The sequence below is a fragment of the Acanthochromis polyacanthus genome, chromosome 6, assembly GCF_021347895.1.
Source record: "Acanthochromis polyacanthus isolate Apoly-LR-REF ecotype Palm Island chromosome 6, KAUST_Apoly_ChrSc, whole genome shotgun sequence".
NCBI lineage: Eukaryota > Metazoa > Chordata > Actinopteri > Pomacentridae > Acanthochromis > Acanthochromis polyacanthus.
Genome location: NC_067118.1, coordinates 24,164,741 through 24,188,748, shown reverse-complemented (window position 1 = coordinate 24,188,748; position 24,008 = coordinate 24,164,741). Strand labels below are relative to the sequence as shown.

Sequence of the window (24,008 nt, the reverse complement as noted above, 5' to 3'; positions counted from 1 at the left end):
CACACCCAGTCTAGGAACGTTAGTCAGAGGTTTCAGGTAAATCAGGTGCAGAGGAAGACGGTTTGTTTTATAAATTCTATCTAAGGATAGCCACAATTCAAAGTCACCCTATTGACACGAGATTTAAGAAGCTCAAAGGTGAGGGTTTCAAACTAGGTCACTGAGCCACTTCAATGGTGTTGTTGCATGAGTTATTACTGTAACATGTAGATATCCACACACTCATTCTCTGTATGACTTGTTTCAGACAGACATCATGCTCTGAGCCAGTGTCCGTGCATACAAGGAATTTTTGTATGACATGTTTAGATGTTTCCCACAAGTGACGTGGCTTATTCTCCAGTTTTAATCACAGTGCTGCCTGTGGAACCGGGAAGTGTTGGGTTCAAGTGTTGCCTTGCGGGCTTTGACATAATGTAGGGGATGAAGTGGGCGGAGCTGGTTTCAGATGAGTGGAACAAGAAGATGGAAGGTGAAAAGGTCTCCATAGAGTCGCTTCACAGCTCTTTGAAGGAGTAACTCAACATTTGAAAGAAGACGTATGCATGTAGAATACAGTTTCTTGTCGCAAGTTAGATTGACAGCACTCTGCTATCTGTCTGTTCAGCAGAAGGCCACAGACAGCAACTAGCTAACAGCTGCACTGTTAAAAAAATCCCATTGAAAAGCTGGCAGTAGTGATGCCAGAAAAAAGTTCAAAAGCTTTTTAAAAAATGGTGAAAATATCTGTTAAGTAGTGGGTGATTTTAGCCAATTTAAATACAGTAAACGAGTGTAATTTTACAGTCGCACGTCAAAAAAAATAACTAATTACTATTTGTAGAAACATTATGTACAGCTTTGGCCAATTTATTTACAATCTACATGTTTATAAATACTTCCAGTCACTGATTTTATCGAAGATTGTCTGTAATTTAACAAAACAGGGTAAAGCTGTTAAATAAATGTAAAAAATTATTCATAATTGATCAATCCTTAATTTACCTTTTTTTCTCTCAAATACTGGCAAATATTTGGAAAATATTTATACCTACAGCAAAACAGTGTAATTTTATGTCACATGTTCAGGACAAAATTACTATTTTTAAAAGTACAGATTTTTACAGTTTTGGCCTGTTTTGTTATAACCTTTTTTCACCAATTAAACCCCCAGAGATCATTTAAATAACAGTTTATTATTCAATAAATTAAAGTGAAAATGTATTTACATTTTTTTAAAGTAAGTTTAGTAGAATGAATGGAAACTGGATAACAGTCTGGCTTTGTTCAAACAAAATCTACCTAATGCCCCATCTACAACTCACTAATTTACATGTAACACATAGTTTAATGTATACAAATAACAGTGTATACACAATAATTTGGTTTAAAAGCCAATTTAGAGTCACTAATTAACCTGTAATGTGTGTTGTTGATCTGTGGAGAACACAAACAGGGTACAGGAAGAACATGTAAACTCAGGTGCAAACCCAAAACTTGCTTACCATGAAACCACTTGTGTCGTTTAGCTAATTTGAAATGAAGCCAGTAGAGCTGTTTCAGTTTCCACTTTATGCTATGCTAAGCTAAGCTAATGTAGCCCTATACTGAACAGACATAATTACTCTTCCTACAATGACTAACTGTACCTTTAATTAGAAAGTCTCTTCCTTCATTGCTTTTTGCAAAAGCCACCAGATCACCTCATCTAAAATGGCCCAGATATTTTCTTCTTGAGCTTCAATCCCAAAATAATTTGATATATGTCATGCTCAGATTAGGAACAGGGGATAACAGAAAATCCATGAACCTGCAGTTGGTGCCAACAGTGTTTGTTGTTTGGAAGTGGACAAAAAATTCCTCTGTAAGCACGGGGTTTAAGATAGAGCGGCCAGCTGTTCGGCTCTGCCAGCCCAGATATGTCATATGATTTTAAGACCGGGTTAGCTGTGGCGTTTGGCAAACAAAAGGTGATCTTGACGCACTGGAGGTCGCTTTTTTTAACCAAAAACACCAGTGCAGAAAAGAAGCACACACACTTTCACACAGTGAAAGGGATAAGGGCTCACAGCTTCTGATCCTATTATAGAAGCCAAAGTACTGCAGGCTCCTGAGAGGCTGAGAAAATGAGTAAACATGATATTTTTTATGGGACTCTCCCTGTGGTGTGACTGAAAACATGACAATGGAAAGAATGTCTTCAGGTGATCTCACCTCCTCGCTCCTTTTTTCTGGGACACTTTTTCTGTCACTCTGCCGAGTGCTTTCAGGAAGTGACAGACATCCCACATAATTTAGAGAGACGGAGCCTCTGCTAATCTTGTCTTTTTCTTCATCAGATAGGCATGCAGTGTTCTCTGAGTGTTTTGGCCCAGAAAGTCTGTGTGCAACTATCCTACATCTGTGCAGTTTGTTGTTTTGGGGAATGCTTGGAATCGCCTCCATGGCAACGGCTGCGCTGTGTGTGTGTCTGTGTCTGTGTGTAGCTGTAAATATTGACTTCACCACCTCCCCATCCCTGTGTCTATCCGTGACAGGAGCGCAGGGTGCGGGGGGTGGGGGGTTGGTACACACTTTATCCAGGACTCAGCAAAGTCCTGCCGTCGGGGGCGTGTGTTTACCTTCAGGCCTCCAAACACGGAGCGCGGCTCTGTGGCTTCGAGTGCTTGCTTGAGTTGTACAAAAGAGATGAAACGCCAGGATCTTTGTGACACACTCTCTGCTGTGGGTGTTAGGCCATCTTGGCTCTTTTGTAATGATCAACCTAATGAGTAACAAAACAGGAAGCGTGGACAGATACTGGTCGGTGGCTAAAAACCTGTGCGGGGGTGTGCAAACACATCCTAGCTGCCATTTCCTCTAGTCGTGTTTGGTGAAGGAGAAGAGAAATAAGATGACATTGAGCTGTTTGTCGAGAAGCAGGAACCAGCCCACCTGTACGCGATGAGTGCAAACCGTCCTAGAAGCTCGGAGTGGCGGTTCAGTTGATGATTTCCCACAGCAGATGGATTTGTTGAGACAGGATAGGAGAGCTTGGAGGCCTAGGAGCAGCAGTTGTAGCAGCAGTGGTCTGACCGGTCTATCCTGTTTCCTCATTGCAGCACTTGTGTTGTTTGCAGGCCCCAGATGGAATGTCATCGCTGGGTTGGTGAACACGATTAGGGAATAGATGTTGATAATCTGGACAGAACAAGCAGGGTTGGATTAGGCTACAATTGGCGGCTGGTGACGCAGGAGCCAAAGCCTCCCCACTCCCCCCTGTAGTAATTACATAGAGAGCATTAAGATGGAGGAATACATCCACCAGGCTGACATTAGGATCACATGTACCATGCACTCGCTCACACAGGCACGCTTCCTGTACCGGCACATATACATGCTAAAATCCTATCCCCTATGCTGCCGTTCCCTCTTTATTCAAATGAGACAAATGCTTTCTAAACAAATCTTTCTACTGTACCACTGTGATGTGGAAATCCCCTTTGGAGCAAGGTTAGTGTGTTTGCGCTGCTCTGATTTTGACTGAGTGCAGCCTGTCCTCCCATCCAATGGAGTTCATGCTCTTCAGGACACGTGAACAGAGCGCACACACACGCCATTTTAAACGTCTGATGTCTGCTTATGCAAATGCAATAAAAACAGGATGATATCTTGCTGCAGTCTGGCAGTTGTTGTTCGTTCAGCTTGTTTAAGTAGGGGAGTTTCTGTGGAGACCAAATGTTAAAGTGTCTCCCTTGTACTGTGCGGGAAATGACTGGCGTGGCATTCAGGATAATATCTCGCTTTGAATCTTGTTTCTGATTCAAAATTTGCATCTACCGTTTAACTGGTCAGGCTCAAGCCACCATGGCCCGGGTTTGAGGGGAGAATAGAGTCATTATCATCACTGTTTGCCTGCTGAAGTACACAGCTTCATGTTTTTGATAGTCTTATAGAATTTATAATCCACTTTTAGACCTAATGTCCATGGTTCTCACAGCACTGGAGTGCGTCACTGTTGTACTTCTGAACATTTTGTTGCATGTTTTATTGGGTGTATTTTTGTGTTGGTGCCGAGGGTCGTGAGAAATGACATTTTGTTCCCAAATACTATGTATGTGGAAATGACAACAAACAAACCTCATTTGTCTCAGAAACGGACACGAATGCAGTGAGGAGCATGCACTATTTTGAACTGTGATTTTTTTTTTTTTGAACAATTTTCAGTTTTTTTTCTTTTCTGTCAAATTTCAGATGGTAACTAGTGAAATTACAGGGAAAAAGTAGAAATTAAAATTTTGTCAAGAGTCAAAGTCAAAAATATGTTGTTGTTTTTTTACAAACTTGTCCTTTAACAACATTTGACGATAAATGACACTATTTTGCTGTATTTATATCAGCAAAAATATCATTATGCCATTATTTGAAAGAGAAAATATGTATATTAGGAGCTGAAAAATGTTAAATGATTTTTTTTACTGTTATTTTACAGATTTTCCCTGTTTCGCTAAATGATTAATGGTCAAGTATGTACACAACTTACAAGAAATCTGGTTTTGGCTGTTGATGTTGCTCTAGAAATAAAGAAAAGAGATTAAGAAAATAACTATAGAAAAACAATAGATATCTAGTAAATCTTACAAAAAAATACATGTTAAAGAACATGCCAAAACTGTTGATAATATCCATATCAAAAATCTGTGTTTTCATGAAAAAGAAGTATTCTTTCTCAATGTGTGACCTTGAAATTACTTTACTACTTTGCACTGTTTTTAAGGCATTTTCAGCCTCCCTTGCTGCAAGATTTTTTTTTTTTTAACATAATAGAGTTATTATCAAATCACAAACATATCAGCAGCTAGTGATTATAAAAACACACTGTAGTTAAAATGCATCAGGCACAATGTCTCTAATTAAATCCTTCATTTTAAGCTTGATTATGCATCAGTTAATGATGTCTTCAGCTTTATTACTGAAATAATAATGGAATCACTTGGTAATTAATGCTGACAGATAAACACAAAGTGTAACTGTCGTGCCGGTAAAAACAATAAACAAGGCTTTCCAGCTGATCCCATGTTGCTTGTCTTCATCAAAGGTGAACACAGAGAAGTGAAAGAACTGTCACTGTGCAAAACATATTATTCTTCCAATGTCGTACGAGATTATTAGTTAAAGCAAAAGCTTAATCATGGCCTCTGACCTGTTGTTTGAAGTGTTGAATCCTCTGATCTTTTAGGGACGGTAGATTTTCGGAACATGCCCAACCTGTGTGTTAGAAACCAGCGCTGTGATTCAGAAGTGAGGGTCTACTGTAGCTGTCATGGAAACATACAAGCCCTGGCTTGCTTGTTCACATAGCAGAGTTTCACTGCCTCCCTCAGTATTACTTTGAGTTTGCTTCATCGTCGTAGTGGAAAACCTCTCATTAAGCCTGCATTCACAACATCAGAAGGATGCTTGTTCAATTTTGATGTTCGTGACTGTTTGATCCTTCCCAAAAGATGAAAAGGGTTTTCTTGAAGGGCCAGAACAGGGAAGATTTCATTACAAAGCCGGTGTTGTTGGTGGGGGGGGGGATGGACCGCTGTCATGATCCTGCTCTGACAAAGATGCGTTCAGCGAAGCCTTTTAATGGATGAATGACACCACGTCCTTTCTATTATTTCAATAATAGGATATCATTCAGAGATTGTAATTGTTTTCCTTTCACGTGAAATGAAAAGGACCGCAAAACAGGGATCTGCTGCATCCTGGTGGGGGGAAACAACCCCAGCAGCAATATTAAAAGACTATTCCCATTTACCCAAAGCTCAGGAGACTTGAAGGATTTGGAATTCATTGCCAGATCTTATGCATAATTAAGCAAATCCCCCTCCCACCCAGCCGTACCCCCTGCCTCGCCAGAGGGATTTTCATGCAGCTCTGCCTCAGACAGTAGGTGCTTATTACAGTACCTCAACCCTATTAGGCCAGAATCGGGCTCTTGTTATCATTAACTACTGCCGAGAATACACACACAGAGACATGATTCCACTTACTCTCCTGCAAACATGACATTGTTTGGCTTCATGACTCCCCTCATTTCCATATTTCCTACTGGCTGTTAGAGCTAAAACACGCTCGGATCTGGCAGCCAGTAAGCCACAGGCCACTTCTCTGTCTTGTTTATGCCGCCTGCTGTGAGCTGACAAAAGATGGCTTTGTTGGAAACGGAGTGTGAAGGAAGAGACGGAGACTCTCTTAACGCTCTGTTTCATGTCGACTCAACTCGGTCTTCCTTTCCAGGGACTTTTCAGTGTGTTTGTCAGGGTTGAGGACACTGTTGGCCAAAGGAACTGAATTCTATTCAAGCTTGAAATCTGTGAGAGGTTGTAATGACTCTTTTTTTTATTATTTTTTACTTTGATTCTATGCACAGCTGCTGTTGAATCCTCCCAGCATATTCACCACGTCAGCATATTCACCAAAGGTCTGTCCACAGAATGTGTTACTTAAGTGCCATCTGAGCGATCTCGTTAAGGCGACATCTCTTAAGTGAAAGCAGCGTCTGTGTGCAGCGGGGAAGGCTTTTACAGTACGTGGCTGCGGACTGGAGATGAGAGAGGCAGCGTCTCTGCTCTGCTCTGCCTCAAACGGCTTATTAACCATGCAACCAGTCTGCTCGGGGAGAACACAAAACACACAAAGAGCAGCTCCCAGAGACACCCGTCATCTTTTGTGTCTGCTTTCTTGTTACTGTGTGTGTGAACCTTCACACTCTGTTACACATGCGACCCCCTTTATGCAGACATGCCCAGGGGGGAGATGTATTGACTGTCCGGCCCGGTTGACCCCATCTTCACTTCCTCGTCGTCCTCCCCCATTCATGATGCCGACCAAAAACCCACCCCGATATTAAACCCCTCCTCCCCGTGCTCCTCTCTCCTCTTCGTTTATCCTGCTGTCGCTTTCGGCCTCTTTGAGAGCTGAACCGCTGCTCCTCTGGATGAGCTCGCATGTGTTGAAGGAGGGGGAAGCATTTTAAATGACCAACAGGAAGCACTGACAGCTTCACTAATATCCTTCGCCTGGTTAGAGTCCTTTTTTTAACGAGACATTTTCCATCATATGTCACTTCATCACTCTGCCTGTGTATCGTAGCTTGTCTTATTTACGATTAGACTGCTTTGCTTGCAAACCAGAGTGGGCTCATGCATCGGCTGGCTTCTGTGCTATACAGAACAGATGCACGGCATCCCAGATAATAAGTCAGACAGCGGATGTCAGCAGAAGGCTGAATAGCCTGACACTGTCCATATGCACTTTTACTCTCATCCCCAAACCACCCCACCTTACTGTTTTCTGTAAATTAGCATTTCCTAGCAGGCCCCCTGTGGCTATCCATTCATGATAGCTGGGGCTTGAGTCCCTAAATTGCTCTGGGCTTAGTGTAATGGTTTCACTGCACCGAGCAGTGATTAGAGCTACTTCATGAGTCTGAGCTTCAGAAGTGAAAAGACACAGAAAAGTTGCATTTTTTTTCCTCATCTTCTTAATACAATATCCTAATTTTGTTACAATTGAAAATGTACACACAGTATGTGTATTAGTCAGTCTGGAGTACTGATTCTATACTAGTCAAAGTGAAATACGTAGTAAAAATTATGTTCAAGTTGTGTGATGTTGTGCTAAGTGTTATGACTTGTCTGCAGCATGTGAAGAGACGATATCTACAGCATAGGTGTGCAACTACTAGAAAAAAAGTCTGTCTGGGAATCAGCATTTTTTCGTACAATGTACAATAACTTTTGTAAATTTACTGAAGGTTTGCATAAATGTACCTTCATACTATGATTATTGTCGGAGTTACCTGCCCTTTAAGTACATATGTCTGGGTTGAAATTATTCTTATAATTTGAATATTTTTTCTTAGCATGTTTGAGCCTACATAATTTCATAAATACAGGAGACAGACGCAACCAATATCTTGTTTTTGTCACAATTTTTTCTATGATTATTAATAATATCATGAGATGCGTCATAGTTTTAACAGCAAAACTGCACCAGTGTGATATCTCTGACAGCCTAACTGAAGCAGTCATTGGAAGCCTGGATGTGTTGTCTGTTTTGTCCAGTGAATTTTCAGAAACCAGACAACACAATTGCATTTTGGGTAAACTTTCAAGGGTCGTATCACCATGTGGGGAAGGTAGCTGGTATGAATGAGTTACAGCAAATTAAATGTCACATTCTTACCGACATTTTGATACTCTTGAAGGAGTACTGAAAATGTGTTTTTAAAGTTTTTCCAGAAAAGCATCAAAAAACAAATAACACATCCATGTCATAGACATTGATATTGGTTAAAGAGAAATTGGTTCAGATTTTCGCCTTACTTTATGACATTTGGAATGGTGGTAAAATTCATTTTGTGGCAGTTTTGAACAAATATGCTTGTGACCCTTCAAACTTTTAAAACTTTTGTCTCTCATGTATAAAAGTATGAGGGAAATTATATCGGCTTATACAAAGTTATGAGGGCATAAAGATGCTGGAAACAGTAACATGAATTGAAAATCACTAAACTTAGCCCCGCCTCTTTGTACTTTAGAGGTCTGTAACTGAAAATGTTTATGAAAGTAAACATTTAATGGTTTCAATAAATGTATTAAGGTTATTCTACATATGTTTCTGAGGAAGTCGGATGTGAATTTCATCAGATTTGGAGGGTTTTATATGGAATAACCCTTTTTCAGAAAACAGTCGCTGATAAACTAAATGTTTCCTGACCTCCCACCACTACAAGGTACGCTGATAAAGTTAGAGAAAATAGCAGAGCATTTAGCAGCTCAGGAGTTAAGAGCAGCTGTACAGATAAGGTCATTTAATGTAATAATGGCACACCGACAGTTTGTTCCAATTAAAGAATCAATTATCGTTGCTTTAATCAACTGTCTTTGTTTGTAACAAAAATTAAAAGGCAGTGATATTGCTCATGGGAATTTTCAGTGTCCCAGAAGTCACAAGTTTGACTGTTTTGTCCATGTAATAGTTTGCAACCCATATTACAATAAACTGTTTTCCACTGCAGGAACTGATGTATTGTTTTAAGATGGTTTCTTTGATTAATTAATTGAGTCAGCTTTGCTACTAAATGTAATGACAAAAGTAAAGAGTTTTAGTTGGTGGCTTTACGAAAGAAATGCCCATCCATCTTTAAATGATCAGCCTAAAAACAAAAGCAATGGCAGGACTGTAGTGCCACACAATACGGCAGCATGTCCCCTGCATGAGCATCTGTGTTTGGTGTGTGTGTGTGTGTTCTGCTGGTGGGAGTGGGCTGCAGTGGATCTCATGTCTGTGTTGAAACCAAAGAGTGACAGCTGCTCCACTGTCCATGGGGAAGTTTTGCTTCATGTGGTCTGAATGACACTGTGTCTCTGTGGGTTTAATAGTAGTCTCCGGTCCGGCTCTGGTTTCTGCATCTGGCCTTGCGGCAGTCGGAGGATTTTTTCCAGAGAATGTATTCTAAGAAAATTACATAAGAAAGCGAGTCTATTTGATGCCAAATTATAGTGTAATTTATCTTTTACGGTGTCTTGAGATTCAATTTTAATTACATTTTCTCATCATCTGCTGTCTCACAGACTGTTTCTCTGTCCTTGAATGCATTACAGGCCTTGGTCATGGGGGGATCCAAAAGTAAACCCAAGGATGTAGGCCACCGAACCCACAGCATGGATGGGAACCTCAGCTCTGGGGGAGGGGCTGGCGGCCGCCACCTCAACTCCACTCAACAGTCCCTCACACCCAACCGTAGTCCTACTATGGATGGAGGCCTCAGTGGCAATCAGTCAGTGGGCAACAACGCAGAGCTGGCCCTGTTTGGAGGTGTCGAAAACAACGCTGTCACCTCTCCCAACAGAATCACACTAGCAGGTGAGAATTTCTGCTCCGGGCCTGGATTAATAGGTTTAGCACCGTATTGTGTTGGTTGTTTTAAGCCTAAGCCCTGTATGTACAGTGTGAAGTTGTTTGATAAGAGCCAAACTTTCTCTTTCAACAGGAGGCGTGACGACCTTTGTGGCGTTGTATGACTATGAGTCTCGAACGGCCTCGGATCTGTCTTTCAGGAAGGGCGAACGCCTCCAGATAGTAAACAATACGTAAGGAAAAAACACAGAAAACATTCTTCGCTTTTCTTAAATCAGTCTACATCTTCTCTTTCTCCTCTTGTACACTCAAGAATGGCCCAAAAACACCTTTTCCATGCCCGAACTGTATTGCTCAGTTGTCTGACAGGATGCCTCACACTCCAAAAATGCACATCACTCATCTCTCTGTAAACTTCTGCAACCACAGGGGTGAGCTTTCCCCCTGTAGAACTTGAATTATTTTTCAGTGACACGTTTCTGCACAAATGTCGCTTCAGTCACAAAGCTGATCATCTCCCTGCTCGGTGAAATTGTGCCTGTTTTTATTTGTAATTAAAGAAGCAGAGTCGGTACAAGACCTACTTACTTGATGCAATCCTAACCTGTTTCAGACGGGAGGTCATGCTTGTTTTTAAATTATGGGCTTACTCTATGAATCAATAGAGGTGCAGTGAACCATATACAGTGGTGCTGCCCCCCCAGTGCTGCTCGCCCACCAAAAACTTGCTGACCTAGAAGGCACAAGCGCAGAACAATAGTGGATTACCGCTGCATCTGGCCCCTTAAGCCAAAGACCTGGATCATTATTGGGTCAAGTCCATGTAGAACCTATGAACCAACTCTAAGATTAGTTAGCGGGTTACTACAGTCAAATCAGGTGTCACACAGGCTTATCTTAGTTCTGTTTTATCCAGTTAAATGTATTAGTATAGCCACGCACACTGACCCGACACGCTAAAGTCATGATAAATCTGTGCCCTTTACATGTTTCTCTGTCAGATTTCGTATTTGTGCCTCAGTCGTTATGTAACGGTTTAAATATTTTAGATTCACAGCTTTATCATGTGTACTTGAGTCTGTTCTGCATACTGAAGTATTCTCTCACTGCTGAGTTTCTTTAACCTCCTTCTTCTTTACCGTTTCCCCCTCATCTCTCTTTCCCATTTTTCCATCACAAACCATCACGTTTTTACAGGAGGAAGGTGAACTGCAGGTTTGTGAAGCTTCTCTGGATCCGTTTTATTGAATTTATCATTTGTCTGCCTGAGTTTTCTGCATCACATCGAGCAAATGCTACGTGAGCCTTGTGCACTGTAATACCACTTCACTAGACAGCCACGTAACTCTGCCCTTGCCCCGTGAACCTTCAGTGCAGTAGTCAAGGGGAGTTGGTGCAAAGTCTTGCAGCACTATCGTCATTGCAGGTCAGCTGAAGGCAAACAATCCGCAGTTTGCTCTAAATTCTGCTCGTGAAAATAGTGCTCCAAAGCTGCAGCAGCTCAGTCCCTGATAAAGTGTAGCATATGCTCCCTTTTTGTCCTACCCACAAGAATGCATGTTTGTATAATTGCATAACTCAATATTATTTCTTTTAACAGTAGAGAAATCTGGGCTTTTATTTATCAAGTTTCTCCAAGAGCCAAAATTTGAATGACTTGAATTAAACTGGTGTAAAACAAAGAGTTGATTGTATGTATTTATACTCTGAGACACTTGATAAACAGCCCTAAAATTTGCATTTGTGTTTTGGATGTGTGATGGTTGTTGGTAAAGCTGTGTGTTATCATTTCATCTGTGCAGAGAAGGGGACTGGTGGCTGGCGCACTCCCTGACCACTGGAGAGAGCGGTTATATCCCCAGCAATTATGTGGCTCCATCTGACTCCATCCAGGCAGAAGAGTAAACCCCTTCATTTTTTTTTCTTGCTCTGTCTCTTTTATCTGTCTTACACCAAACGTTTGGAAGCACTGATGCTCAGAGTTTGAATTCTTTGGAATTTTCAGTCTTTTTGCTTCATGTGAATTTGAATTGAGTCCTTAAAGGAATAGTTCAACACTAGTTCACCTATTTGCTTTCTTGCTGAGAGGCAGATGAGAAGATTATTACCACACAGTAAATACAGAACTAGAGCCAGCAGCCAGTTAGTTTAGCTGAGCACAAAGATGGGGGAAAAGGGGCAAACAAGTAGTCTGGTTCTGTAGAAAAGTCATGAAGTCCACCCACCCAAACGTCTAAAGCTCACTGTGGCTCAGTGCCAAACTCCACAGTCACAGAGTCTGAGGTTTTAGTGCTGTCCCACTATCTAGCCACCAAATGTATGAGTTTTTTTTTTCTGTGAACTTTTCAATGGTAGTAACTCTTTCTCTGAGTCCACAAAACTCACTGAAAGTGACATATTAACAAGCTCGTTCTGCCCCGCCTAACCTGAGCATTGACGGTACAGGAAAGAATTCCGCAACAAAGTTTGTGGTTAAATGACGGCATTTGGCCGCTTACTGTTGAATTTATTTATGTTTTTGCATGTTTGGAGAGTTCACATAGGATTTACAGATGTTCATTGCTTTTCTGACTCTCGATAGGTTCCTAAAATAATAACGGTAAAGAAATGCCAGGTTTAGTGCTGAGGCCTTACGTCTTGATTCCACACAGTTTTATTTGGTGTCTGTAATATGTGTAGTATACAAATAGTGTTCAACACAAGCAAATGCATTTCATTATGGATGGAAGAAAACTTTAGGCCATTTTTATCAGTTTTTACTGTCCAGTTTTATGGAATATGTGCATTAACATTTCTGAAACCCAAACGGGACCAATAATGCATGGTGAGAAATAACGGAGGATGTTGTGCCACCGGGTGTGTAGCTAGTTTTGTAAAATATTTTGTTACATGATGTATAAACTACCAAAGTATGTGCAATTGTATGTTACATAGTTAGCACATGTCAAGCTAGCTAAACAAGTTTCTTTTTAATTATGCATTTACACAATTTGACTTTCAACATAGTCAAGCAGCTGAATAGCCTGTTAGCTGAACTTACTGGTGCATACAGAACAATCTCACCACAGTCCATCTCAAAAGTTCAAAGTTCCAGACTAGAAAAAAGTGAGGATTTTTGCAAATATAACTAAGATCACTGAGGTTTCCACACAAATGAATTGACCTCTGGTTGGGCCTTCGAAGCTGCAACGAGTTCACTGAGCTCTAATGATCCAGCTCAGAAATAGGTTCATGCACTTCTGTTTTTACACTTTAGTTTATACTCAGATGAACGAAGATATGAAATATTATTTGGTGAACTTAAGGTGTGCTGGTAGAACTTTTGACCACTGGACTGCACCAAGCTAACTGTTTGCTTCTGTTTCCAGTTATTATGCTAAGCTAACTGACTGCTTCTTTTAGCACATATCTAGGAGCAGATACCAGAGTGTGTCTTCCCATGTAACTTCCTACAATAAGCCAAAAAAGCCAAAATGTCACACTATTCCTTTAAGTACATCTACTGCTCTCTCTGCTGATCGTTATGTACTAACCTGCTTGCTTACAAAAAACCTCACAAACTAACTTTTTCTAACAACTCCATTTCTCACCTTTGCCTCCTGCTCCACCAGTCATCTCAAACTGACTCTAGAGTCCAGGTAAGCAGCTGTTTCACCGCAGGCATCGGTACGCATTGCATCTGGAATACACTGTTTAAAAGCTAAAGTTCCCCATCGATTTCCCATTTCCTCTCTTCCACCCACATACATCTCCCTCACCTCACCAACCTGCTAATGTCTCCTGTTTTTTGACCTCACCAGATGGTACTTTGGCAAAATCACACGCCGTGATTCGGAGAGGCTGCTGCTGAGTTTAGAGAACAGGAGAGGAACTTTCCTGGTTAGAGAGAGTGAGACCACCAAAGGTAAGGCTGTGGACCCATCATTTGTGTGGTTTATAATCAAGAGGTGCAAATCCATCATGTCTTATCCATATATGTGGAAGGTGTACGCATCCATCCATCCATTCTCTATACACCACTTAATCCTCATTAGGGTAGCGGGGGGCTGGAGTCTATCTCAGCTGACTCGGGCGAAGGCAGGGGACACTCTGGACAGGTCGCCAGTCTGTCGCAGGGCTACATATACAGACAAACAATCACATTCACAACTACAGGCAATTTAGAGTAATCAATTTAGCTCAGCATATTTTTGGACTGTGGGAAGAAGCCAGAGTGCCCACACATGCACAGAGAGAACATGCAAACTCCGTGCAGAAAGATCCCTTGAAAGCTGGGACTCAAACCGGGGATCTTGTCACTACAAGACAGCCAAAGGCAGCCCAGGTGTGCACAGTCTTTATTTCATCAATTCCCCCTCCTGCTTCTGTCCTTTAAGCCACTGCAATATGTGAAATCCCCATTGTGGGATCAGTAAAGTTAATATTTATGTTCGCATTTAGACATTAAAAACTGATGAAAAACTAGACAAATTGTCTTTGCGTTGACATGAACACACCAGTTTTCTAGCAAAACCTGTAGGAACACCTGTAAAAGGTGTCCCAGGTATCCTATTTCAACCGTGCCAACAATTTCAAACGATACTCAGCCCTATTAAACTGAACTATTTTTAAAGAGATTCCAAGGAGTGTTATGACTTTTGGCATTCTCAACCAACAACCTGAGGGGTTCTTTAAGTTCCAGTGAAGTGCAGAGTGTTTTCGTTAAACCACAGAATGAGAAAATAGGTCTGTAAAGAGGGAAATTCTCAGAACCAGGGAAAGTAGCTGCAATTACTTAGTCTATGGTATTGATCAGCAAGCCTGTCCAGCAAACATTTTGTCCAGGAAATTAAAGTGAAGTGATGTCATGGTGCTTTGTAGGCTCATTCATGTATTTCATTTTATTTTTTTATGAATTTGTAAAATGTTCAGATCTTAACATGAAGCTCAGTTTGAGCTCTCTGACATGTCTCAGTGAAAAGACACAGAGGAGAAGAAAGCAAATTCTTTCTAGCAGTAAGACATGTTACCCTGCTGTTCACGGAGCGCCCTGCTGGGCCCTGCCAGTCATGTGCCAGCGTGGGCACAGAAGAGAAACGAATCAGGCAGATGGGAAAAGGTTGGATGCGACGCCTGTGGGACTCGGTCTGGAGATACTTCCGATAGGCAGCTGCTCTGCTGCTGCTGCTCCTGCTGCTTCGAGTGCTGCAGCGGCGTATTCCCTCTGGGCTCAAATCGCTGTGTGTGTGTAATGTGCATAGATATGTACATTACAGACTTCCTATTGGGGGGTATGTATGTAAGCTCTAAATAGAATGAGGAAAGGGTCAAGGTGGGGAGAGAAAGTGAGTAGATGGGTGAACAGGAGCAGTGGTTAAGTACTGGGTGGTAGGCAGACAGAATTAGGTCAGTGCTGAGCTGAAGCTGAGGACTGTATAACCACAGGCCATATCGCCCAGTTCAAACATAAAGAGAAGGGGGAGGCATTGCCTTGGGCCCTCAGTGGTTCATGCTGTTTTCACTTGGAAGACACTGCCCTCTGGTGGTGCAATGACCACATTGTCCAAATAAAGACATTTCCACAATTGTGTCACCTGTTTTACTTCAAGATGAAATAAAAGCTGCACCACTCATTTAGTTGTTCTTCTTCCCAGGTGCCTACTGTCTGTCTGTATTGGACTATGACAACACCAAAGGGCTCAACGTGAAGCACTACAAGATCAGGAAGCTGGACAGCGGAGGCTTCTACATCACATCGCGCACACAGTTTGGCACCCTGCAGCAGCTTGTCAACCACTATCGCAGTGAGTTTACAACCAAAAAATGCTGCGTAGCAATCACTCCCTAACTGAGTCACCAGTAATTATACAGATGAGTAAAAGCATTTATTTACTCATTCAGTTAGACATTCTCACTCATCCTAAGAACTTCAGTAAAAAGAAACTGCACTGGGTGACATTTAACTTCTGATTTGAGGGGTTTTGTTAGTTCAGAAGTGAAGACATTTCTTGGATGAGAGGGGAAATGTGTTCAAGAACCAAAAAGAGAAGCTTTTACTGAAGCCCTAGGGATTAACACAACCTGGGTGAAACGGAGACATTCCCTGTTTCACGTACCATCTGAAGACGATTCTGTGATGAACTTCTAATGTACTACTGATCGCACTCACTGTCTTCCCTCCCTAGAGCATGCTGATGGACTGTGTCACAGTCTCACAGAGATTTGTCCCGTACTGAAGCCTCAGACTCAGGGCTTATCCAAGGACGCCTGGGAGATCCCAAGGGAGTCCCTTCGCCTGGACCTCAAGCTCGGACAGGGCTGCTTTGGAGAGGTCTGGATGGGTGAGTCGTGCTTTGAGCTGTCTCTTTATCAAATCTTACAGGATCACGAGAATAAAAAGCTGGTTTTCTGTCTTTATATGGAGACAGTTGTTGAAGCTGCTCTTGCTTCTTACTAGAAAATGAGATTTCAAACCCAATTTCAGTAAAACATAAAATATCAGCGAAAATGTTTGTTCTCCTCATTGATTGTTCAGTTACCTTTTTTGGTCATTGAATAACCCATAAAAACTCATCTCTGTGCATCAGCTTTACATATTTAGATCTTTTTTTCCAATAAAATAACCCCCCCTTGTCTGAAAATGGCTTAGATGTAATTGCTTTTCATTTTACTTTTTGCAGTCAAATTGAATCACTTATCAATTCATTTTATTTTTAACCATTTATGAAGTACTTCTCTGTATTTCCTCGATTTATACTTCACATTTTGCGAACTATTTGAGCCTCTTTTGCTCCTCACCTAATAATTTCTTTACTCCAAACTGCAGTATGTGGTGTTAAGATATTATATCTCTATTTGGACCACCTGGCAGCTGCAGAAGTTCTCCTTTAGTACGGCTGGTTGATGATTTGATTTCACATGACTCAGTGACAGAAGCTAATAACTGTTTGAGTTCTAACAGTCGATACCGATGAGATATTGTCTCATAGATTGTTTTTTCTTCTTTTATCAGGAACATGGAACGGTACAACACGGGTGGCAATCAAGACTCTGAAGCCCGGCACCATGTCCCCTGAGGCCTTCCTGCAGGAAGCTCAGGTCATGAAGAAGCTGAGACACGAAAAGCTGGTTCAGCTGTACGCCGTCGTATCTGAGGAGCCCATCTACATTGTCACAGAGTACATGGGGCAAGGTCAGCGTGAAATTCTTACACTTTCAGATCTAAACACTATGGATTTCACTGTATTCAATAATCATAGTGTACCTCAAATTGTATTAGAGTAAATGTCAGTGGTTATTTATATTGAGTGAAAGGACTTTATAATGAGTAAAAAAAAAAAAACACCCAGAAATTGCTTGGGTTAGTTTTAAATTAAAGCTGGCTGCTTTAAAGGCTTTCTGGATTAAAAAAAAAACTGACATAGTGATTTGATCATTCTAACCTGCAGTATGTGTCTCTGCTAACAGGCAGCCTGTTGGATTTCCTGAAAGGAGACATGGGTAAGATGCTCCGCCTCCCTCAGCTGGTGGACATGGCCTCACAGGTCAGCGTAAACAATTTGTTAACCCTTACTTCACCATTTGCTGCTTGCTCAGTTTGTTTTTTGGTGAAAATATATGAAACTTTGCCTTTGCTTTGTCAGATTGCTTCAGGGATGGCTTATGTGGAGAGGATGAACTATGTGCACAGAGACCTTAGAGCTGCTAACATCCTGGTGGGAGATAACCTGGTTTGTAAAGTTGCTGATTTCGGTCTGGCTCGCCTCATTGAGGATAATGAATACACCGCCAGGCAAGGTAAGACTACAGTCTGGTGAAAGCTGAGCTCATGGCATCTGTGTTTTTCTGACACTGTGATTCCTCACTATTCTAACTTGCACTAGATGTTATAAGCCAAATATTTCAGAGACCAAAAATGTTATGACTTCAGTCATCTTATGACCGTTCAGATGTTTATACTCTCTGCTGTTAGGAGTCACTGATTTTGCTCTGGTATTAGAAAGCAGAAAACGGTGCAGTTTGCTTTTTCTTTCAGTTTGTGCTGCAGTGATGTAATCTGAACTTGCTGATGAACCTGTCTTCTTGTAGGAGCCAAGTTTCCCATCAAGTGGACGGCACCTGAGGCTGCGCTTTATGGCCGCTTCACTATTAAATCTGATGTCTGGTCCTTTGGGATCCTGCTGACTGAACTGGCCACCAAAGGCCGAGTGCCCTATCCAGGCAAGGATCTTCTTTTTTTTAAGGCCAAGAAATTTATTACAACTAACTTGATGATCTAACTTGTAATTGTGTTTCCAACATCATATCTCTCTGTCCCTTTCCAGGTATGGTGAACCGGGAGGTGTTAGACCAGGTGGAGCGTGGCTACAGGATGCCGTGCCCGACAGAGTGCCCTGAATCCCTTCATGAGCTGATGCTGACCTGCTGGAGGAAGGAGCCGGAGGAGAGGCCTACCTTTGAGTACCTGCAGGGCTTCCTGGAGGATTACTTCACCTCCACAGAGCCTCAGTACCAGCCAGGAGAGAACCTGTAACCGGGTTGACAATGTTTACGTGCACGCGTTATGGCTGTGCAAAACTGAGCATGTGCATCTGCTTGAACAAGTATGTGTGAGGGCATGTTTGTTTGTGCAGAAATCTGGCATCATTCTGGGTACAATCAGTGACTCTCTGACGTGGAGTCTCAGTGGATCATTAAACCAATCAGCTAAATCCAGTCTTTCCAAAGACATTTTCATTTTCTCCAACGTGTCCGTTCTGAGGGACTATTTTCAAAGTAAGACACTTTAAGTGTGGCGTTATAGTTTGTTATACAGAACTCTGTCAATCAAAACAACATTCTAAACAAGCAAACAGGTCTGTCTACCTTCCTTGTGTTCGTACAGTGCCCTGATACATCCCCCAAGCATTGTTCGTGTGTTAACTCGCCTGACTGATCTTGCAGCGTCAGCACAGCAAGTGAAACCCGACTGAGACTGCACATCAGTCTGACACAGGAGTTCAGAGAATGAACATTGGATACAAGTATTGTCCTGCTGACAACACCACCACAGGATGGCTGTTTTTCTTTGGGATCCCTTTTGAAACACACATGCTCAGACACTGTCTTCCATTTCTCCACTTTAGAAGCAACCATTTGGAACCTACAATAATCGAATATTGTGGATCTTCATTTTTAAACATTTTATCATTAGACCTGGATCAACTGGAAAATTTTCATCGGGGCATTTTTATTTCATAATCCTGCTTCCCTTGTGCAACATTGAGGCTAGTTTCCCATCTGCTGTGAGATTTTGTAAGAGTGTGCGGTCCTCTTCACTAATTAGATGAATTGGTTTATCGCTGTGACCAACACACAGCTCAACACAAAGAAAACAAGAGGCGAAGTCTGCCTCTCTATTTTCTAATTGTGACTTTTCATACTCTAGACAAAATGCTACTGATCACTAAAGGTCATCTCAGGATGGAGAAGACAAGAATTCTGCTGCAAGGATTTTTGTGCCAATGAAAATCTCTTTTGTACTCTCTTCTACTGTGTAAAAGTGTATTTTAATACTCTGAACTTTTCTTATACTGAAGCTTGAGTCGTGTAAAGAGAGGTTATGTTGTTCTTCTTCTGAGAGGATAATCCACTGTTTTGAGATTCTGCACCTGTGTACACTACCCACTGGCTCACCAGCATGGTTTTAATGTGCTGATTTGCTCTCAAGAATTCAAATTAAAATCAGGTGAATCTTCTTTTATGTCTTCTTTTCAGTTCTGACCTTTCATTATTGACACTGGATATGTTGCGTTTCTGTTCTCAGTGAAGACGATCAATGAGCAACGGAGTGAATTTGTGTTACTGCTCCGTCTGCCCTGTAGGAGGCAGACTACAAAGCTTTCCTATCAGCACATTAGCATGTACAGCAAATAAATTGGCATCTTGACACTTAATTGTAAATATCCTTAATGCTAATATTTTGTATATATCATCTTTATAATTTATTCCTTTTAAAATATCCCAATTGTTTATTTTGCTTTCAGCACCATTGTTCAACCTTGTTTATGGTACTTTAATGGGTTAAATAACACCTGCCAGTAATGATATTAAAAGAATATATATTGTTATTATAGAAACACTTTTCATTACAACATGTTTATTTGTGCACGTATTTCTGTGAAACTTAATCTCAGTCGTACATTTTCAATATGAATGACAAGTAGCGAGAAGAGATTGCTCTGTCTTTGTGGAGGCAGTTCTGTCTCGGCGGGTACTGATAAACAACCAGCATTTGCTCCTTCCCATAATGCAATCGATACCATCAATGTTTAAATCTTCATAATCTGCAGATCATTTTGGTGTTGCTTTAGAGGGTGAGGGAAAAAAAGCAGTGACTTTTCTTGCCCAACAGTGTGCGCCCCTGTCCCCTACATGTGTGTACTTCCATGCTCATTCAAATGTACGGTCAGATTGTCCAGTCTGGATTTCATAAAGCACTGCTGACTAAGATTCGGTAGCTCCACACAGAAGATGACATAGCTGCCACAGATGGAAGGAGCTTGGGGCACTGACCTGCATAGGTGTGGTCAGGCTGTCTAGCGTCATCCCCTTCTTTTCCTGCCATCTCATGGAATGTTTGTGAGCAAAAATACAGGAAAAGTGCATGTTAAAGGTCATATAGTCAGTATGCAGCCTTGCTTATAAGCCAAGGGCATTTCTTGTGGGGTTCCGTGGGTATCCTTTCTGGCTATGCAGATATTTTTTAAACCTGTAATTTTCCAATATTTACTTTTTTCTACTGTAATCAATGGGAATTTTCACATAAATAACTCTTTGTTAAATCCTGCTGGATATTGTTCAAATTTGAATAAAATTTGTATATTGCCAGCGGTATCTTCTCGTTTTTCAAATGGCAAAATTCTGTTTACTCACTAACGTTGGCTTACTGAGGTTGTTGTCATTCAGTGAAGCCACAGTCAAAGGTCAGCTGCTGCTGCACATCTTTCATTCCAATTATGTAAATTTAACAGTCGCCAAAAAAAGGGTGAGTGAGGGTGCGAATTTGTAGCAGATGTTTCCACACACAGCTGTGGTGTCATGAGTGTGAACAAAAGCCTCAATGGTTCTGTTGTAAGTTGTGGAGGGTGAGTTTGCAATTAATTAGGAAGAGTGTCACAGCAACAAAAACAAATAACACAAAAATGCTCTTAGTTTGTGTTAGTATTTGGAAAAAAAATGTATAGGAATTAGAGGTCATGCCATGGAGAATGTAAGATTGTATCCACAGCTGGATAACGTTTTTATCTTAAATTACTCCAAATACTCATGTAATTCTATAGAAATCATGGTATTATTATATAATTAAAGTGTTGTTATATGCATGACGCAATATATATTACGTGCAGTGAAATAATGCAATGATTGAAAAAGTATCCAGATTTTTTTTGGAAGCAATGCTTTTTCTTATGTTGAATCATCACTAGAGTAACATCTAACTATGAATATATAGGACAGTAAAAGTTAAATATTTTCCTTTAAATGTGTTACTATTATTCAAACCTTACAAAAACATATAAAATTCTACTCACTTGACTATAATACACATTAAGTCTGAGACCATACAGTATGATTATGTCTTAATAATGGGGAAGAACCTCACTTAATTATTAATAAAGCTAAGACATTACAGTTACATAAATTAAGGAACTTAATTAGAATTATAAACAGGATCTGAACTGATATTGTGTCAGAGGTTTCAGAAGTAGACTTGGAGGCAAATCTCTACCCATAAGATCAGGCTTAAAACTTTCCATTTGGATAAATCTAACAGTCAATGCTACTCAGGTGACTATGAACCATCTCTTTGGTTTTGCTGCTGTAGGCGGAGACTCCTGGGGAATTCCTATGATGCACTGAGCACCTCCCCTCTGCTGTCTTTCTTTCACAATACATTTATTCAACAATATTTCATGTCACTAACTTTGCATCTTCCCTCTCTTGCAGTTTGTGTTTTGCCTTCTCTGCAGGTATCTTTTAGCCTAGCCATGCTACACCCATGTTTCTGACGGCACAAGGGTCTAGGCACGCTCGACAGGGAGGGAGGCGGGCTAAAAGATTGTCTATCAAATCCCTCTGCAGCAATTGGGTAGTTATACAACCAATCAACGCAACGAATAGGCTGACGTAGTTCCGAGAGCACCGGCGGATTGTGGCTAAGTCCCATTAGCTTCCCAACCAGCGGAGCCGCGGAGCCAACTGGTATATTAAGGATTTGCCATATCCCGTCGGCATAAGTCCAAATACGTCTTTCTTCTCAATGAAACACTTAAGTGCCGTCCTTTGTTTATCTTTCAAGTTGAATTGTAGCTTCAAATCTTTAAGGGCTGTGGCCAAAGCCGAGTCGAAAGATAACTGTTTATTGTGTGCTGGTTGTTTCTGTCAGAATCGTCACGCCTCTGTCGTCACTTCGTTACGCCCGCCTTCTGACTCTACACTTCATGGTGATTGGTCCGGCCAGTTTTAGGAGAATCCAGCCTCGAGCCTTATGGAGGGTAACTAGACCCACCCTGGCAGAGAATTAAATTCGTTGCCGTGGGTTGTCTAGCGCGGCTAGGCTAGGTATCTTTGGCTCTGGAACTACAAATTTGTAGCCTGCAGTCACTGGTATCAGCTACTGTTAGAAGAATTACACTTATATTAGAATGATTATACTTATGTTGATTTCAGGTTATGATTGAGTGACTATGAAGAAATGAGAACTACCATCAGCATTCTAAGCTAAGAACAAAGCTGATTTGTTCCTATAGTGAGCTGACTTGCTGTTATGATAAGATCATGCAAGTAACACATGTTCTGTCTTGTACTGCTCTGATATCTTATGACTGATGTATGATGACTCCTCTGTATCGTATGATTGTGTGAGAAGGAAATAAAAGGACAAGGAGAGAGGCAGGCTCTCCAGAGCTTGTGAGTCCGTAGCGATGCATACTGCAGAGCTGTAGTCTCTATCTCTCTCCTTGTGCGCAAGTAAAAGACCGGAGCTCGTGAGTGCTGTCCTTTCTTCCTGAGCTTTTTGTGTATTCTTCAGGTTTGTACCTAACAGCTACCTATCCTGTGTGCATTGTTCTTTTAAGCATTGTTTTGCAGATTTCTGTCTGTAGTCCTTTTATCTCTCCCCTTTACTACACCCCAGCTGGTCCTGGCAGATGGCCTCCTTCCCTGAACCTGGTTCTACCAGAAGTAGAACAAGTGCTTGCTGTAAAGGGATTCAAAGAAAATTTTGCTAGGTTTTTCTGTATAATATTTTGAAGGCGCTCAACTTGCTATCTGATGTGTCTTAACGTGACATAAATTGGAGCTGTATAAATAAACTGAATATAATTGAGCTCTTTCCCGGCTAGCGGACAATGTTCCCACAGCCATAGCAAATATTCCCTACAATTCAAAGTCAATGTTAAAAAGCTTTGTTTCAATTGAATCTTTGAAGAATGCCTTTGGAGATTTTTTTTTCTTTCAAAATAGTGTACCTAAAAGATTACAGTTGACTTAGCTGACTAAGACTTACATTTTAGCTGTATTATTATTATTATTATTGTTATTATTATTATTATTATTATTATATCCAGCAAACAGTAGTCTTTAGAGAGTGTTCCCCAAAGCTTCTGTGATGATTCCTTGGCAATTGACCAAACAGTGACCTTTAGCCAAACGTTCAGAGAACTTTCAGGGAAGATTCCCAGAAAGATACCCAGAAACAGTGGCCTTCAAAGTATGTTCAGGTAACCTTTAGGGAACATTTTATGAAGGTTCAACAAATAGCAACCCTCAGGAAACGGAAGCATTCCCTAAAAGCTTCCCTGAACCCTAAAGGTAGTTGTTTGCTGGATACAACAACAACAAAAATAATAATCATAATAATATTTTATATATATATATGACATTTTCGCTTACGTCCATTGTGAAAGATTTTACTATTCTGTTTTGTGTAACTCTTATGTTCTGTGGCACAATAAAAAAAACAGTGATTATAAATATTAAATAATAATAAATATAATAATAACAATAATTATTATTGTCGTTGAACAGGAGATGTGACCATTAATATTCCCTGATGGATGGTTTTTCTCCACTTGGGTGATTTCACTTCAACACCAACCTGCTCGTCACGTGCTCTC

At 41.0% G+C, this 24,008-nt stretch overlaps 1 protein-coding gene across 4 annotated transcripts in view; it reads left to right on the top strand.

Annotated features, from left to right (window-relative positions):
- Positions 1-20,721, top strand: part of src (v-src avian sarcoma (Schmidt-Ruppin A-2) viral oncogene homolog) — a 28,474-nt gene extending 7,753 nt beyond the window's left edge. Inside the window, exons 2-14 of one of the 4 annotated variants that reach the window (XM_022189812.2) lie at positions 9,618-9,879; positions 10,007-10,106; positions 11,071-11,088; positions 11,676-11,774; positions 13,485-13,511; positions 13,674-13,777; positions 15,507-15,656; positions 16,038-16,193; positions 16,865-17,044; positions 17,320-17,396; positions 17,496-17,649; positions 17,941-18,072; positions 18,177-20,721. In XM_022189812.2, coding sequence (XP_022045504.1) covers positions 9,627-9,879; positions 10,007-10,106; positions 11,071-11,088; positions 11,676-11,774; positions 13,485-13,511; positions 13,674-13,777; positions 15,507-15,656; positions 16,038-16,193; positions 16,865-17,044; positions 17,320-17,396; positions 17,496-17,649; positions 17,941-18,072; positions 18,177-18,385 — 1,659 coding nt within the window. In that variant the 5' untranslated portion in view covers positions 9,618-9,626 and the 3' untranslated portion in view covers positions 18,386-20,721. The remainder of the gene's footprint in view (positions 1-9,617; positions 9,880-10,006; positions 10,107-11,070; positions 11,089-11,675; positions 11,775-13,484; positions 13,512-13,673; positions 13,778-15,506; positions 15,657-16,037; positions 16,194-16,864; positions 17,045-17,319; positions 17,397-17,495; positions 17,650-17,940; positions 18,073-18,176) is intronic. The other 3 variants (XM_022189813.2, XM_022189814.2, XM_022189815.2) reach the window with 3 other exon arrangements.
- The last annotated feature ends 3,287 nt before the right edge of the window (positions 20,722-24,008 follow it).